An 18,506-nucleotide genomic window follows, 5' to 3' on the forward strand; every position below is an offset into this window, starting at 1 on the left:
AAAATTTCAGTATGTTTTCTAAAACCATTTTGTTTCTCTAGAGACAGATTTTCCACTCTGCTATTGGAAGGTGGGTAGATTGGGTTGACTAGGTAATACCGCTGGAGATCTGGGAGCTGGGAATTGCAAGAGGGCTGGAAGTTTTCAATTCAATCAGTATGTAACTTTTACTTAATCTCTATAGTTTCCAATCCAGTGTTTAATTTCATCCTCCTCTATGCTTGATACCCCAAAGTTCAGTTTCTATAGTTCACCAGTTGTGGTCAGGTGTAAATGTCTACTGGACTCCTCAAAGATGAGATTTGTATTGCTATTTCTTCTTTTCCTTGTTTCTGAGAAGCCAGAAACAGAAATGTTTTTATTTTACTTTCTTAAAACTAGAACTCTGTAGGACTTTATTGTTTTTTAAATCATTGAGGGAGTGTGTGTATGTTTTGGTCATAGGGCATCCCAAATACTTATTTAATTATTTTTAAGAACTTTAAATTACCACATACCTTATTCAATGTAAGATAAATAGGAATCATAATCAGTTTCATATTTATATATAGTTTTCATGATCATAATTTTAAAAGAATAGAATGTCTTAATTTCTCTGGTATTTTTGTAGCATTAATTTTTCATTTTAAATAGAGTAGAAACGATTTTGCTAAAGAAACTTTGTTTTAGATAGAGAAAAATTTTAAATACTGACTCTTTCTTCCCTTCCAGGTTTCACCTTGCTTAAATGTCCTGTCACGATTGTTGTTTAGCAGTGACCCAGATGTATTAGCAGATGTGTGTTGGGCCCTTTCTTATCTCTCCGATGGATCCAATGATAAAATTCAAGCTGTCATTGATTCTGGAGTCTGTCGAAGATTGGTGGAACTTTTGATGTAACTATAATTTATGGTTAATAAGTGTATGATTGTGTTTTAAGTTTAGCAGTTAGAGTAATGGCCTTCTAAACACTTCAAGAATCACTATCTTCAGGAAGGATTGAAAAGCTACCAAGTCCACTCTGCAGAATAGCTATAATACCGAGAATTTGACCCTTAAACTTAGTTCTTATATCCTCTATTTGGAACTAATCAGTTTGTTAATGAATTTTACTAGTTTTAATCTCTTCAGGAATGGGTGGGACTTAATTCAACAAGTATTTATGGAATGCCTATTACCTGCTAGTGTTGTGCAATGTATTAATGGTGTATGGAATACACTTCCTGCTCTCACAGAACCAATAATCTAGTTAATTGTTCATTACAGTAATTTGTGTATAAGTCCGTGCTGTGAAAAACATTTAGTATTTCACTTGTATTAAAAATCATGTTTCTCTTTGCTGGGCTGTTATTGCTACCTTCTTTAAAATAACAGATTTGCTTTACAAAGAAGTTAAAAACTTGTAAGAAAACTTGTTTTAGAAAGATATTGTCGTTTCCTCATCCTCTTCTTTTAAAAAAGTGTATCATCTTTCATCCTTTCTTCTTTTGTCAGAAAACCATTAGGTAGGCCCAAACAAGGTAGATAGTAGAAAAAGAGAGGTTCGATAAGGGGTTGTAGCCCTAGCTTGAGGACAGCATCTGAGGAGGATGGGAAGGCAGATCCAACAAGGGGGTCAGATCAGGACCCAGGTTAAGGATGGCACCCACTAGAGCAGAGCAGATAAGCAGGCTTGAGCAGGGGTTGGAGCCAACACACTACGGGATAGGATAGCAGCTTAGCTGGATCAGAAGACTGGTCATATATAGAAAGATTATGATAGTAGAAGCCAGCTTCTTATTCTTAGAAAATGGAGATATACATATGAAAAGGAGAAAAGACAGAATAATCTTGTGGTATTAGATATGAAGTAGAGGTATCAATGTGAACTCATGGCTTTCATCATAAAGAGGATAGATACAGAAAAAAATGTGTATGTAAATATATGTGTATGTATGTTATGTGTCCTCTTAGGGGCCTGAGAGCAGTGACACATCTGTACTAACAAGATGAGCACACCAAATGCATAAATCTTGGTTTTTAAACACTATTCTCCACCACGTAGAGTTAACAGGTTCTTGAAGAAATGACTAATTCCAGGGCTGGGGCTGAGAAAAAAATAAGATGAACCTTATTTTTTGGTTCAAAAAATAGAGCAACCTCTCTATTGCTCAAAGAATAGAGAAATGTCAAAAGGATACAGAAGTCCACTTGAAGGGACTCCTACTGCTTAAACCTGGGATGATTTGAGCATTGAAATAAATTGTAGTAACATAACTTATTGAATAAAATAGGAATCCATGAGTCCACACTAAAATAAGTAGATAGATCAATAGATAGAAAAGACACATAGTTGAAGTGATAGTATTAGAAAATCATCTTGGGCAACAATACTAATAATTATTAATAATTCAGACAATAAATATCAAGATATGCTAAAACTCATGGTGAAAGTAAGTTAAGGAATGGGATTTTACATAGTCTAAAAGTAGTATTTCTTCACAAAACAATTATAAAGGGAAAAACGGTAATGTTAAAGTGAAGAAATCTGGGAGACACCATCTTAAGTGACCAGAGGCCAGTGCCACTATAATGGACAAAATAGGTATCATATGCCATCCAATAGTATGTAATGAAAAGACTATATAGCATTTGTGACATCTCAGCCAAAAGCATATAACTTGGTCTTAATCACTGAACAAAAAAAACCCCAAATAACTAGCTTGTGATTGTCAAAGGGAAAACTAAGGAACTGTTTTGAGTTGAAAGAGACTAGAGAGACATGGGTGCAACACATGATTCTGGGTTAGATTCTTTGTTATAGGAATATTACTGAGATAATTAGTGAAACTTGAATGGGATCTTTGGGTAGAGAGTATGCAAGAATTTTCTGTACAATTTTTGCAAATTTTCTGTAAATTTTAGTATAGTATGTAAGTTCATATTTTTATTACTTTTAGGCACAATGATTATAAAGTTGTATCACCTGCATTAAGAGCAGTTGGTAATATTGTGACTGGTGATGATATACAAACACAGGTGAGTTCAGACTTTAATGTGATGAACTGGTAACATAATGAACTTTAAGAAGTTTATCATGTTTCATACCACTTGATTACATATTAATCAAGATGTTAGCATTACCATAATTATGCAGGCATCTACAGTGTGACAGTAAGCATATTTTTGATAGTAAGCAATCCATCTCAGATACCTCTATCTGAAAGCACTATCCTAGACCTATATCGATGTAAAGAAGTACAAGATAGGAGTTCGGCTCTTGAGGGGTTTACAGTTCAATCGAGGAGAAAATATATATTGAAACAAAGCAGATTATCTGAGGTAGTATGTTTGCTGAGAACTGATTTGTCAGTAAATAGTATAAAAATTTTAAAAAGAGATCAGTGTGCTGAGAAATCTTTGTAGATTCCATAAAGGAGTTGGAACTAAAGCTAAATCTAAAAGTGGAGAAGAATTTCAGCAGACTAGAAGAAATTCATGTGACCACAGGTACAGAGACAGACGTGTGAGTTATGTTTAAGAAGCGTTAAACTTGACTGGTAAAGAAACTGCTAGTGAGATGGTGATTGATTATAAATAGGTTAAAAGTGGGGTTGGAAATGGAAGGGCCTTTTATAGTAAATTGAAGACTGATTATGAGAATGGAAAGAAGGATAGCAAGGAAACATTTCCAGATTGGTAACTAACTGTGTGTGTGTGTGTGTGTGTGTGTGTGTGTGTGTGTGTGTGTGTGTGTGTGTGTGTGTGTGTGTGTGTGTGTCTTTGTCTGCCTGTCTTGGAGGATGGTGAGGTGTAAAAAAAAAAGGTGTGTTGTCAGATTGTCTTCAGATGTGGGGTGGTCTTTCTTGAAGACAGAAGCTTAAACTCTGAAACATTAAATTCTCCTTTGCCATCATAAAGTAAACTTTTTATTCTAATCTACATTCTTTCAGTTTTAATATCTTAAAGTCATATTTAGATACTTACCTTAGTTATCAAACAGTAGATCTTTAGAAATTGATAGTTATTAATTTTAAAAAGCTCTTTAAAATAAAATGCACTTCTAAATATACACTGTTTTCAGCAGAATTTTGGTGCACTGCTTCATATGTTTTTCACCAAGTAGACTTAATGTAAATCATTGTAGGTACTGTGAAAATGGAACATAATTAATCTTGCCTTGGAATAAAGAATGTAAAGAGACAAAGCAGACTATACTTACTTAGAAAAGGAAAATGGAAAATGGAACAATAAAAATTTTAATGAAACAAACAGACTTATACACATTAAGGTTTCATAACAGTTACGGAATTAGATACTTTCATACTGTTTGAGATATGTTGATTAGATAGATATATTTTTCCCTGTATATTTTTTTCATTTGGCAAAACTTAGAGGATGGTTGCTGACCAATCACTAAATCTCTCTTCAAATAGTTGTATCAGTCGAACTCTGAATGTATTTGTAAACTTGAAGGACACACCTCTGAATACGCTGCTTTTATTTGCAGATGAGTGGGTTGAGAACAGGGCACTTCACTACACCAACATTGAACAACTTTTGGCAAATTGGGAGGGTAGAAGACAGCAAGTGCTTAAGTTCTACTTTGAGAGGAATTGCTTTTTTTTCAATGCAGTTAATGATTTTTAATGCAGAATGATTTTTGTGTTTCTAAATAGTATTTTTTTGAAGTTTTGAATTTTATTTTATTTTTTATACAGCACGTTCTTATTAGTTATCTATTTTATACATATTAGTGTACCTATGTCAATCCCAATCTCCCAGTTCATCCCACCACCACTACCACCCCCCGCTTTCCGCCCTTGGTGTCCATACGTTTGTTCTCTACATCTGTGTCTCTATTTCTGGCCTGCAAACCGGTTCATCTGTACCAAATAATTAGTATATTTTTGTGTAGCTGTTCTCCAATAAAACTTTCTATTTCCATTTTTGTTGTTGTTGTTTCTTTTAGGTAATTTTGAATTGCTCTGCATTACCCTGTCTCTTACACTTATTGAGCAGCTCAAAGGAGTCAATCAGAAAAGAAGCCTGCTGGACTGTTTCAAACATCACTGCTGGAAATAGAGCTCAGATTCAGGTAAATACCTTTCAGATACGAAAAAACAGGAAGATCTCAGGAGTCATTTTGGACGAGAGTCAGCATTTTATCGGTGATTTTTTTTTTAGTGAGTTACTAAAAAAAGATTCTTGAAAAGTGTTTTAAACAACTGGACTTTCCTCCTTTAAAATAATAACATTTACTTGTAGTAGGCATTCTAGTACAGTGCCTGACACATAATATTTAGTCTTTAAAAAGGGATTGAATTTCATTAGGCTTAAATATAAGTTAGGCAATGATCTTCCTCTCAAAGCTGTTAAATAATGATTTATTAGTGTCCCATCAAGCTCCTTGAGTCAGCGATTACTAATGTATTTTGATCAATCATATGCTGGTGCTTTATCATCTTTAAAATTTATATTCTGGGACTTCCCTGGTGGTGCAGTGGTTGAGAGTCCACCTGCCGATGCAGGGGACACGGGTTCATGCCCCAGTCCGGGAAGACCCTACATGCCGCTGAGCGGCTAGGCCCGTGAGCCATGGCCACTGAGCCTGCGCGTCTGGAGCCTGTGGTCTGCCATGGGAGAGGCCACAACAGAGAGAGTCCCACGTACTGCAAAAAAAAAAAAAAAAATTTATATTCTGCTAATATATTCTCCAGTCTTAAAAAGAAAGTATGTGAAAGTTTGTTGGAAGATTGGAAATAAAATATTTCCAAAGGTGTTTCCAAAAAGTCTGACATTTTAAAGCCAACAAGTTTCAAAATTCGTCTACTTCTTAATATTTTAAAAATAGTACTTGCATTGATTATGATTATTTTTTTCTCCTCAGGCTGTTATAGATGCAAATATTTTTCCTGTATTAATTGAGATTCTTCAGAAAGCAGAGTTTCGCACCAGGAAAGAAGCAGCTTGGGCGATAACTAATGCGACATCAGGAGGCACTCCAGAACAGATAAGGTGTGAAACAGATTTTTTAAACTGTTTTATAAATGTAAATAGGACAAAATTTCAAATAATACATATTTTTTATTTGTTGATGAAACTAAAACATTATTTATTTCTAAGTTAGTTTCATAAGCATTTCTAATATGAAATGACAGCATTTGTTATATCAGTTATTCATTCACAGTGGTTTATTTTTTTCATTTAAAGTATAATTAACATCATTCTCCTTGGCAGACTATTTATGAAAAATCAGAGGTTAAAAAAATCTGAAGAAGAAGCCTGTGTTAATTTGAAAAATATACTATCATGGGCATTAAGTATTTTTTAGGCCATTAAAATCACATGCATGTAACTTTATAAAATGGCTAATAAGTTTATATATCCACTTATTTAAAATAAAATGGAAATAGACATTCCTAATTGGTTGTTAGCTTTACCTATGGATAGTATCTCACTTCTATTTTTCCATAAATTATTCTTTTTTTTTTTTTAGGATAGCTTTTTGATTCTAGCCTGTTATTGTTTATTTGTTTCTTTTACTAACAATATAAGTAATAGGTATATGGGCTTTGAAGTCAGCCTGCTTTCAAATCCTGTTCCTTCAGTAAATGATGTGTGACCTTTACAAAGTCATTTAGTCTCTCTAATCCACAGTTCTTCATTTTTTAAATGGATTCAATAATGGATAGTACCTTGTGGTAGTATGTTGACAATTAAATGTAATTTTGTACATTTAAAGTGCTTTAGCACGGTGCCTAAACATTAAGGTCTGTACTAAGATTAGCTATTATCATTATTATAATTTATTATAATTTTTATTATCAATTCCTAAATCTCTTTTCATCTTCTGCTTTCACTCTTTTTTTTTTTTTGGCTGCACCTCGTAGCTTTCGGGATCTTAGTTCCCCAACCAGGAATGGAACCCATGCCCTGTGCAGTGGAAGCACAGAATCCTAATCACTTGATCACCAGGGAATTCCCTGCTTTCACTCTTTTTTCCTCGATAGCAAAATTGTACTTTGCAATTCTATAAAAGCCTGACTTCCTACAGAATCTTCTTGTTCTGAGGATCCCTTCATGAAACTAAGGACTTTTTAGGTTTCTTGAATATTTAGGAAATATTTTCTAATGCATATTTGATTTATTTCTTAATTTATAAAACAAGAAGTCAGGCTGCTATGCCATTTTACAAATCACGTAGAGGATTTTGAAATCTACTTATTGGCAGATCATTGTCTATTATTGCCTTCATTTCTACTGTTATCTTCTTTTCTCAGATTCATATCTCTACATGTTGATAACATCTGTCTCTGCTTTTTATTTTCCATTCCTCTTCTTTGATTTAATTAGTATTATTTCCATTTCATTTGTGTCATGAATGCAAGCAGTAATAAAACAAGGTCTTTCATTTGTTCTAACTTGTATTTTTTTTAATGCTGGTGTTATTTTTATCTGCTTAGGGGCCCAAAGTTTGTTTGTCCACCTATAAACAGTTGTATTTTTTTCAATTTATTTTAGTCTTTGTGTCTGTTCCATATATTATTCCTTAAAATGTATTAGTATGAATCAAGTGTCCAAACTGAGATCATTATTTTTCTAGCCAGTTTTCACCATTTCATTAACTCTACATGTATGTGAAGAAGTCTTGATCTCAGATAAGGTTCAGCATTCATATCACTAATATTTACTGAGTGCCAGTTGTTGTGCTAAGTCTTTTCAATTATTGAGCATCAGCAGGGCATCAGATACTTTCAAGTATTTTATTTACTTTAACTTTATAACTCTGTGAGATAGTTATTCAGCAATTATATTTGATCAGTCCCAGTAATAGTATGTGGCAAATGAGTGCTCCAGTGAAGGTATGCACATTTTAAAAAGCCAGGGGGTGGGGGAATGGAAACTAACTGTTACTGAATACCTGCAGTGTCTCACAGCAACCTTCTGAGTTTGGTACTATTATTATTCCCACTCAAGATGTGGAAACTGAGGCACAGAGAAGTTACTAAAAAATCACACTACTAATAAGGAGTGGAATTAGGAATTGAAGCCATGCAGCCTGGCTTCAGAGCATATTTAATATGGACTTCAGGAGCTTAATGTGGACTTTTTGCCAAGTGAACAAATCACTTACTTTAAGGAGCTAATAACAACTAGAAAAGGAAAAAAGCATTAGGAAATGAGTAGAATAGTTTTTGTGATCATTATTTATTAAAATTATTCACAACATGGCCTGTTTTGCTCCTAGAAGCCTTCTGTGCTTCTGAAACATAGCAGATGTTTTAGAACATTAACTACAATTGTTTTTGTGGGAAATTTCCTGAAGTTTGATTTAGATGTCTCGTCTCCGTGTTCATTTCTACCTACCCCCATATGACTCCATGTGTTTCATGGGCTAACTAACAGTAAAAAACAAAAACAAAAATAAACCTTGAGCCCATTATTCTTAGTGCTCATATGCTATGCAAAAACAGGTGTAAGTACCAATTTGCTTGCATGTATTTTATGGTAATATTTGTAATACCATTTATTGCTAATTATGTTAAATTATGAAACAAGGAGAGTAAGAATTTTCAGGTTCCTATGTAAGTGAAATTTTAAATTTTTTTGATGTTTGAGATTGTATAGGAATACTAATTGTTTATGTAGCATTTCGCTGAAGAATATTTTCATGTCATTGATATAAATAATATTTATGTAAATCTTTTAAAATGTTTTTTCCCCACTTTTCTTTTTTTAATTACTCTGAAGGTATTTGGTAGCCTTAGGCTGCATTAAACCACTTTGTGACCTGTTGACTGTTATGGACTCTAAAATAGTCCAAGTGGCTTTAAATGGACTTGAAAATATTTTACGTCTTGGAGAACAAGAATGTAAGCAGAATGGAATAGGCATTAATCCATACTGTGCCCTCATTGAAGAAGCATATGGTAAGCAGTCAAAAATTTATAATTACTATCAATTTTTAAAATTGAGATACAAGTGATGTATTACATTGGTTTCATGTATATAACAGCGATTCAATATTTGTATATACTGCAAAATGAGCATAATTTTAGTTCATGTCATGAAACATAGTTAAAAATTTTTTTCTTGTAATGAGAACTCTTCAGATTTACTCTCTTAGAAGCTGTCAAACATACAATACAGTATTATTAACTATAGTCCCCATTGTTGTACATTACTTCCCCAAAGCTTGTACAAACTAGAAGTTTGTGCCTTTTGGCAGCCCCTTTCACCCATATAATTCACCCCCCACCTGCTGCCTTCGGCAACCGCCAATCTGTCTGTGCTCTGTATCTATGAGCTCGTTTTTTGTTTGTTTATTTGTTTGTTTTTTTAGATTCTACATATAAGTGAGATTATACAGTATTTGTCTTTATCTATGACTTGTTTCACTGACTGTAAGGCCCTCAGGCTCCATCCAGGTTGTTGCAAATGGCAAGATTTCCTTCTTTTGTATGGCTGAATAATATTTCACTGTGTGTGGAATGAATATATGTATATATGTGTGTATATATATATATATATATATACATACATAGACATTTCCTTATCCATTCATTCTTTGATGGATACTTAGATTGCTTCCATGTCTGGGCTATTGCAAATAATGCTGAAGTGAACATGAGGGTTCATATATTTTTTGAGTTATTGTTTTCATTTTCTTCAGATAAATGCCCAGAAGTAGAATTGCTGGATTATACAACACTTATATTTTTAATTTTTTGAGGAGCCCTCTGTACTGTTTTCCATAGTGGTTGCATCAGTTTACATTCCCACCAACACTGCACAAGGGTTCCCTTTCTCCACATCCTTGCCAACACTTGTTAGCTTGTCTTTTTCATAATAGTTATTCTAACAGGTGTAAGGTGATATCTTGTTGTGGTTTTGATTTGCATTTCCCTGATGATTAATGATGTTGAGCATCTTTTCATGTACCTGTTGGCCATCTGTGTATCTCCTTTGGAAAAATGTCCATTCAGATCTTCTACCCATTTTTTAATTGGATAGTTTGGTTTTATGCTATTGAGTTATATGAATTCTTTATATATTTTGGATATTAACCTCCTACCAGATATATGATTTGCAAATACTTTCTCTCATTTCATAGGTTGTCTTTTCATATTGTTGACATTTTCCTTTGCTGTGCAGAAGTTTTTTAGTGTGATGTGGTCCCACTTGTTTATCTTTGCTTTTGTGGTCTTTTCTTTTGGCATCAACTACAAAATTCAAAAAACCATCGCCAAGACCAAAGTCAAGGAGCTTACCGCTTATATTTTCTTCTAGGAGTTTTATGGTTTCACGTGTTACATTCGAGTCTTTAATCCATTTGGAGTTCGTTTTTGAGTATGGTGTAAGATGGTGGTCCAGTTTCATCCTTTTGCATATAGCTATCATTTTCACAGCAACACTTATTGAAAAGACTGTCCTTTTCCCCCATTGCATATTCTTGGCTCCTTTGTCATAAATTAATTGACTATATATGTGTGGATTTATTTCTGGGCTCTCTATTCTGTTCCACTGATCTGCTTATATGCCAAAACTATACTGTTTTGGTTATTATAGCTTTATAATATAGTGTGTAAATCAGGGAGCATGATGCCTCCAGCTGTGTTCTTCTTTCTCAAGATTTCTTTGGCTATTTGGGTTCTTTTGTGGTTCTATACAAATTTAAGATTAATTGTTATATTTCTGTGAAAAATGCCGTTGGAATTTTGATGGAGATTGTATTGGATCTGTAGATTGCTTTGGATAGTATGAACATTTTTAACAGTATTAATTCTTCTAATCCATGAGCACAGAATGTCTTTCTGTTTATGTGTGTCTTCTTCAGTTTCATCATAGTTTTCATTGTACAGGTCTTTCATGAACCTCCTTGGTTAAGTTTATTCCAAGGCATTTTATTCTTTTTGATGGAATCGTAAATGGGATTGTTTTCCTTATTTCTCTTTCTGATAGTTTGTTCTTAGGGTATAGAAATGCAACAGATTTTTGTATATTGATTTTATATCCTGTGGCTTTACTGAATTCATTGATTAGTTATAACAGTTTTTTGGTGGGGTCTACAATTTTCTGTATATAATATGCCATCTGCAAATGGTGACAGTTTTACTTCTTCATTTCTGAATTGAATGACTTTTATTTCTTTTTATTGCCTAATTGCTCTGGCTAGGACTTCCATTACTATGTTGAATAAAAGTGATGAGAATGGACAATATTGTCTTGTTCCTGATCTTCGAGGAAAAGCTTTCAGCTTTCCACTGTTGAGTATGATGTTACCTGTGGGCTTGTCATATATGGCCTTTATTATGTTAAGGTACATTCACTATATACCCACTTTGTTGAGAGTTAGTCAATTCTTAATTATCGACCATAGGCATTTCCCCCTCTAATTCTATAAAAATATTTTGTATAAAAGCAGTATAATATTTTTGATATCTTTTTTTTACAGTTACCCTTAATTCTATTATCCTAACAATTTCTTTTTATTAGTTACCATCCTTTTTACATTGTCCTTATGCAGAATTAGTTTACATTGATATAATTGCAGTCCATGTATAGTTTGGTGTTCTACTTTTAACATTTTGGAGAAATTTTACATTTTCTCGAAACAATACATAATTTCTATGATTTGCATAATTTTCTGTGATTTGCAATAGCCACAAAATGTTATAAAAAGAGAATGTTGCATGCTGTTTTAGCCATATTAAGTGGCGCTTTAGCCACACTCTTTTTTTTTTTTTTTTTTTTTTTTCCTGCGGTACGCGGGCCTCTCACTGTTGTGGCCTCTCCCGTTGCGGAGCACAGGCTCCGGACGCACAGGCCCAGCGGCCATGGCTCGCGGGCTTAGTTGCTCCGCGGCATGTGGGATCTTCCCGGACCAGGGCACGAACCCGCGTCTCCTGCATCGGCAGGCGGATTCTCAACCACTGCGCCACCAGGGAAGCCCTAGCCACACTCTTATAGTTGACCATTAGTTTGTTTCCAATTCTTTTGCACTTTACATATGCCAAAATAAACATCTTTCTGATGCTTATTTTTTAATATTTTTATTAAAAATATATTAATTTATTTTAATATTTTTACAAATATACAAAATAATATACAGATAATACAAAATATAATATACAAAAATGTAATATTTATTAATATTTTTCTTCTGTTGAGTTAATATTTGGGGATAAAATTTCAGGAATATTATGGCTGAGCTTGGGCACAAACTTCTTTTTTAAGTTTTTGATGTTTTCTCATTTTGCTTTCTGAAGGCATGTTAACTCGGCAGTATCACTGCCTCTTACTTGTTTCGTTGATTTTGCTGCTTTAGCCAATGTAAAATGGTACCACCAAGTTGCTTTTCTATGTTTCTTGTTTTATTTCATGTAGAAAGTGGTGTGTATTTTCCATGTGTTAGTATATTTCCTTATCTCAATTACATATTTATTATACTTTGTCCAGTTACCAACTTGTCATTTTTTTGTAAAAATTTGAATTAATTTTATTTTATAGTTTATTTTAATACAGCTTTTCTCCCATCCTTTTTACCTTTTTAATTTAATGAGATAAACCATGTTCTTTTATAATTAATAAATGGTTCAGCCTAATATTCTATTCCTTCAAAGTTTATAAAGTCATTGTCCTCACAGAGATTTGATGAAAATTATTTTATTTATTGGCTAGATTTTTCTGATTGGAGTCTTGAAATATTTAACTTAACTCACATGGAATTTATTTTAGGATAACACATGAATCTAAGTCAGTTTTTTTTCCTCTCAATATATTTCCATTAAATATTCATTTTCTGTCTTAAGTCCTATTATATTATATGGTTGAGTCAAGCTTTTATTTGTGATTCTTGAACCAAGCCTGGGAGATCACTTTGCCTTTATTTCAAATTATATAATGTCAATGGTTAAAACATCATACAAATAAAAGATATCAATCACTGATTCAAGAATAGTTCCTTACTACAATCATTATTTTGATCCCAAGTTATACTAGAGTTTAGACTGTTCTATGATTGTATATAGATATGACTACTTTGCTTATTCCTTATATCCTGCAATCATATAATTGAAGAGGTTTATCTGTAATAAGTGAAAAAGATTTTTAGCATCACCCAGACTTATATGTAGATTATTTTCTTGTAAGCAATAAAATAGAGCACTGTAGATTCTCCTTATACTATTGAAGTGAACTTTTCCAGTTTCACTTATAGGCTGTATTGGATTTGCAAATAGTATTCATTTATCCTTATTGATACCTGTTATCTCATTCTGTGAGAGAACTTGTGTGGTAGCTTGCTTGTATTTTAGTTTTTTTATTTTTATTTTGTTGCTTTCCCTTTTTGTGCTTTTTATTTAGCACAATTACTCTGGAAACAACTTGTCGAGTTACATAATGTAAAACTGTCATTTTAAAATTCAGAAACTAAAGTACAGAGGAACCAAACTTATTTGGGAAAAATCACACAACTAGAAGGGTGGAGTCTATGATCTTCCTACTCCCCAGCCTGTGCTTATTCTTCATACCACATTGCCCCATTCTTTCATTCTTGAAGTATAAGTGTTGGCTATCAGTATGTGCAAAAATTAGTTAAAAGTTATGATATCACTTATATGTAGAATCTAAAAAATACTACTAACTAGTGAATATAACAAAAAAGCAGCAGACTTTTATAGAATAAACTAGTGGTTACCAGTGGGGTGGGGGAGTGGGAGGTACAAACTATTGGGTGTAAGATAGGCTCAAGGATGTAGTATACAACACAGGGACTATAGCCAATATTTTGTAATAACTGTAAATGGAAAGTTATATTTTAATCTTTTTAAGTAGATAAAAATAACAATCCAATTGCCAGTGGACTGATGGATGCTACTGATTCATTATTTTGACTTATATATATGTTGAAATTTGAGTAACAACTTAATTTGAGTAACAACTTTGTTTTTGTACATATGCTTTGCATTAATAGGCCTGGATAAAATCGAATTTCTGCAAAGCCATGAAAATCAGGAAATTTACCAAAAGGCTTTTGATCTTATTGAACATTACTTTGGTGTAGAAGATGATGACTCCAGTATTGTACCTCAAGTGGATGAAAACCAACAACAGTTTGTATTTCAGCAGCAGGAAGCACCAATGGAAGGGTTTCAACTTTAACGTGGTAGGAGGAAAAATTAATGGCTTAAAAGGGTAGCTTCAGATATCTCCCCTTTCTTGTAATGTCATTAGGAATATTTGATGTGTTTTTATGTAGAACAAAAAAGAAAGACGTTAATGCACTTTTAAAAAGCAAAACAAAACAAAAGTTTCCATCCATATGCAAACTTTTATTATAGTTTTGTTGTTATTTTGGTGTGCCTGTATATGTCTTTCATTGTTTTATCTTTTTTTTGTATCTGTTTGTGAACAGTTAAATACATTATGAGATTATTTAATAATTTAAGCCTGAAAAGGAAAACTTTGGTAAAGTATTACAATAATGGTTCTGAATTTTTCTAGCATTCTTGGAAACTGCACATTAGCAGTACAGCTGTCGATAATTGCATTTTGGCAGTAAGTTTGACATGCCCATTCTTTACTAAATCTACCTCTCAAAGCAAAAACAAAACAAAAGAGCTTCAGAAGCATGAAACAGAGAAAAAGCTAAATTAGAATGTGAAAATAGCTATTACCTTAAATTATAAATCACTGTGCTATAGGTTATACTTTGCAAAAAAAACTTACAACAGAAAACCTGTAAAAGTTATAAAATACAGAAGAAATATTGTACTGATAATCAATTAAAATGTGGCAATTGTGAAGAGAGAAGCTGTTCTTCATGTTGAACACATTAAAATGATTACACAACATTTAAATGTTTGTGTTTTTAACATATAAATGCTATTATATTAGTATATTTTGTATTTTGACCAAATATGCTAACATTTTTGAAATAGTGTTTTGTTATTTTTTCACTGCTCATTTTAAAGAGCATCATGACAGAGATGCCATCATGAATCTAAAGTAGTGCTGCATAGCAAAAATAATACTGTATTCCTTTCTCTGATTTTTCAGAGCAGTAATTGAAAAGTTTCACTTTCTGTGTAATAATGAACTTAGGTACTTGAATGGCAAAATTCTCCTGAAGAAATCACCTTGTTATGTGTTAAATTTTATTAAATGCACTTAATGGTTTGGATACAAAAGGATGATATTCATGAAAATTACTTAGGATTCTTTAATTGGTTGAACCCTATATTAGGATTTTTTTCCTCTTTGGTGATCCTCAGAGGGTCAAACTGCTGCTTGTTAATGAACCATCGTATTAGATTACATTTGTATCAGATTCGCCAGTATAATGTATGTGTTTATGTATTAACAGCGAAAACCTCTTCATACTGTGAAACTTTAAAAAAAAAGTTTCAATAGAAAATTATATATATATATTTATTTACAGATACATATATGTGTGTGTTTTTCTCACAGTACTATACTTGGTAGTTTTCTAAGCAGATATGGTACTGTTGAATCAGTCTTTTCATTATTATAGTTATGTGCAGGCTATTTACATTTCCAATTGTATACCTAAAATACTTGTTTAAAAATTAGTTTACTGATGTTTTAAGATGGGAACTAAAAGCATTTTTGATATGATTCATAGTCTATTCTGTAAAGAAAGATTTCATTTATGATAGCATTTATAATGTTTCTGCTGGAAATCAGAGGTATGTTACAAGAAGAAAATGTATATAGGAGTACTTTTAAATAGTATGACACTTTGTAAATTAAATATCATGAAACTAAGCTTTTGGCAAGACACTTAAAAACCTACAAGCTATGGAATACAGGTTTAAATGGTGTCCACAATGCTGACTGCATCTGCCAAACCTCTTTTATATTGTTAAGTAGAAGATTGTATCTGTGCCCTTTTTATTGTAGTAAAAGTTATGAAGTTCAGTATATGTATATTCAAAAGAACAGGGTAGTTATATTAAAGATCACCAAATTGATGGAGAATTTATCAGATAAACACTTTTTTGTGATGCAGATAGTCTACGTATCAGGTGACAGGGTGTTCCACTCTTTCTAATCAATTGAACTTGTTAATGCAGCATAATTCATAAACTAACCAGCTGTGCCTGCTTTTTTTTTGAGGACCCTGTAGTCACATTAATAAATCTCTAAGCTAAGTCTTTCAAACAAAATAGTTCTTACAGAAGGAAAAATAATAGAAATAATAGAATGACCTTTGAGGGGAGGATTTTTAAATTTTTGCCAGTGAAACAAGCATTATATCTCTAAGTATAAAATTTGACCATATTTTAAGCATTTATATATAGTTATATTTAATTCATTGGATCTGTAACTTGGGTAATTAATTTGATTAGATTTGAATGCAAGGGGGGTAATATGTAATAGTTGGTGTGGTGATGACTTTATTGAACCAATACTAGCAAATACTTTGTTCCTAAAAATTTTTTTAATATGACTACTCTTTTCAAATGTACTATTTTAAATGCTCCAAAATGTATTTTCATTAATCTTCACTGACCCTTGTGGGAAAAATTTTCAACTTGCTTTCCTAAGATTTATTATATTTTAATCTGAGAGAAACTGTGCCAAAAAACAAATGAAAACATGTTGTAAAAGGGCAGTGCATGCAACATTAATGTAAAAATCAAGAGAATACTTGAAAGAGTCCTTTACTTTTATTTAATTAAATTCGGTGTTTTATTTTTGTCTGAATTTGAATTTTTACTAGCTAATCTATGCAATTATGCTTACTTGTTTTATATTTGTAAGTACTTGACTCAATGCCCTGGGGTGTTTTTTACTCTAAGTTTTAATTTGAAAATTGTTCCTAGAACTTAATTTTTAGTGTCATTTTGTTCACTTGCTGGTAGCACTAGATGAAGAAAGCAAAAAATAAAAACCAAAAAAAGTGATAAAATCTGTTGGCACAGAAACAGCATATCATTTGGTAATTGTAAAATCTATTTGCAGATAAAGGTTGATTTTTTGGATAAAGGACTTTTGTTGGACAAAGCATTACCTTTGCCTTCATATTTTTTCTTCTCTCAAGAAGGAGCATTATGGGGCTTCCCTGGTGGCGCAGTGGTTGAGAATCTGCCTGCTAATGCAGGGGACACGGGTTCGAGCCCTGGTCTGGGAGGATCCCACATGCCGCGAAGCAACTAGGCCCGTGAGCCACAGCTGCTGAGCCTGTGCGTCTGGAGCCTGTGCTCCGCAACAAGAGAGGCCACGATAGTGAGAGGCCCACGCAGTGCGATGAAGAGCGGCCCCCGCTTGCCACAACTAGAGAAAGCCCTTGCACAGAAACGAAGACCCAACACAGCAAAAATAAATAAATTAATTAATAAACTCCTACCCCCAACATCTTCTTTAAAAAAAAAAAAAAGGAGCATTATAGAAAAAGTAATTATAATAGAAAATCTTAGTGGATTTTTGTTGCTGTTCTAAATTCAGCAATCTACTGGCTGCTTTGTGAAACTGTGAAATCAAAGTAATTGTTGTTAACCTTTACTCATTTTAGTTCATAGCATTACTGTTTTATGAAATGTAACATATTAGGAGCCAATATGATGGATCTCTAAAAGGATAATGCATCTTTAAATTCGAATTGGGAAGTGGGATGAGGGGAAGATATTCTTGCCAAACTAAATAAACCAACATTTGAGTAGTATGCAATATTATGAAATGTTACAGCACTATATTAAAAATAATAAAATACTATTTTACAATTGCATTTATATAAGTGTGTCTGTTTCATTTGTTTTCATTTATGATTGTGTATGCCTAATAAAGCAAAAATAGATGCCCTGATTCATTAAAATTCCATCCCCTTTCTAAAACCAGTAAGATTTCATTGGTAGCATTAGCTGATAAAGTAGCATGTTGCTTTTACTTTAGAACTTGTATATTCAGCTGTAATGGGGAACATATCCAATTTATCTTTGTAGCTCAAGTCTTGGCAGTTAGTGGGACAGTCACATGTTTCAACTGAGAATATTTTTCCTTTTCTGTTATTTTAGTGCAATACAATGCATTTATTTAAGGCTTAGAGTTTTAAACCTAATAAATAGGAGGGAATGTCTGATTTAACTTTCTTAATGTACTGTGAAACACAAAATCACACAGTAGCCAAGCTTGGGTCCTCCTAGCTTAGTGTTTTCATTTTTTTATTCTTCCACTACCATGGTTTTCTGTTGTTCATTTTTTTTTTTTTTGGTGGGGGGGGTGTTTGTTTGCTTTGGCTGGCATCATTTCCTTCAGTATTTGAAACTATGTTAATCACAGAGTAGTGAAAGTAATTGGATCAATTATTTTTAGAGTTTCTTGCTCCCAGTAAAGTGGTCGGCAATTTTAGTGGGAAATGAATTCCTGAAAATGTATGAAAATATAATGTACAGGTCAAACAATAGATTTAAACACATAGTGGAGTTCCCGTCCCAGAAATCCTTAAGCATACCCTTTAATTATGTTTGCTCAGTTGTATATTTGTTCTTTCATTTTTTTTCCTTTCATATTTGTTTACCACT

At 32.8% G+C, this 18,506-nt stretch overlaps 1 protein-coding gene across 2 annotated transcripts in view; it reads left to right on the forward strand.

Annotated features, from left to right (window-relative positions):
* The window catches only part of KPNA5 (karyopherin subunit alpha 5), a 43,953-nt gene extending 26,245 nt beyond the window's left edge, over positions 1 to 17,708 (forward strand). Inside the window, exons 9-15 of one of the 2 annotated variants that reach the window (XM_067011708.1) lie at positions 712 to 875; positions 2,919 to 2,997; positions 4,931 to 5,056; positions 5,849 to 5,976; positions 8,713 to 8,891; positions 13,937 to 14,128; positions 17,030 to 17,706. In XM_067011708.1, the coding sequence (XP_066867809.1) occupies positions 712 to 875; positions 2,919 to 2,997; positions 4,931 to 5,056; positions 5,849 to 5,976; positions 8,713 to 8,891; positions 13,937 to 14,124 (864 nt within the window). In that variant the 3' untranslated portion in view covers positions 14,125 to 14,128; positions 17,030 to 17,706. Of the gene's footprint in view, positions 1 to 711; positions 876 to 2,918; positions 2,998 to 4,930; positions 5,057 to 5,848; positions 5,977 to 8,712; positions 8,892 to 13,936 lie in introns of both variants that reach the window. The other variant, XM_059083333.2, reaches the window with a different exon arrangement.
* The last annotated feature ends 798 nt before the right edge of the window (positions 17,709 to 18,506 follow it).

The sequence above is a fragment of the Kogia breviceps genome, chromosome 13 (genome assembly GCF_026419965.1).
Source record: "Kogia breviceps isolate mKogBre1 chromosome 13, mKogBre1 haplotype 1, whole genome shotgun sequence".
In the NCBI taxonomy this organism is placed as follows: domain Eukaryota; kingdom Metazoa; phylum Chordata; class Mammalia; order Artiodactyla; family Physeteridae; genus Kogia; species Kogia breviceps.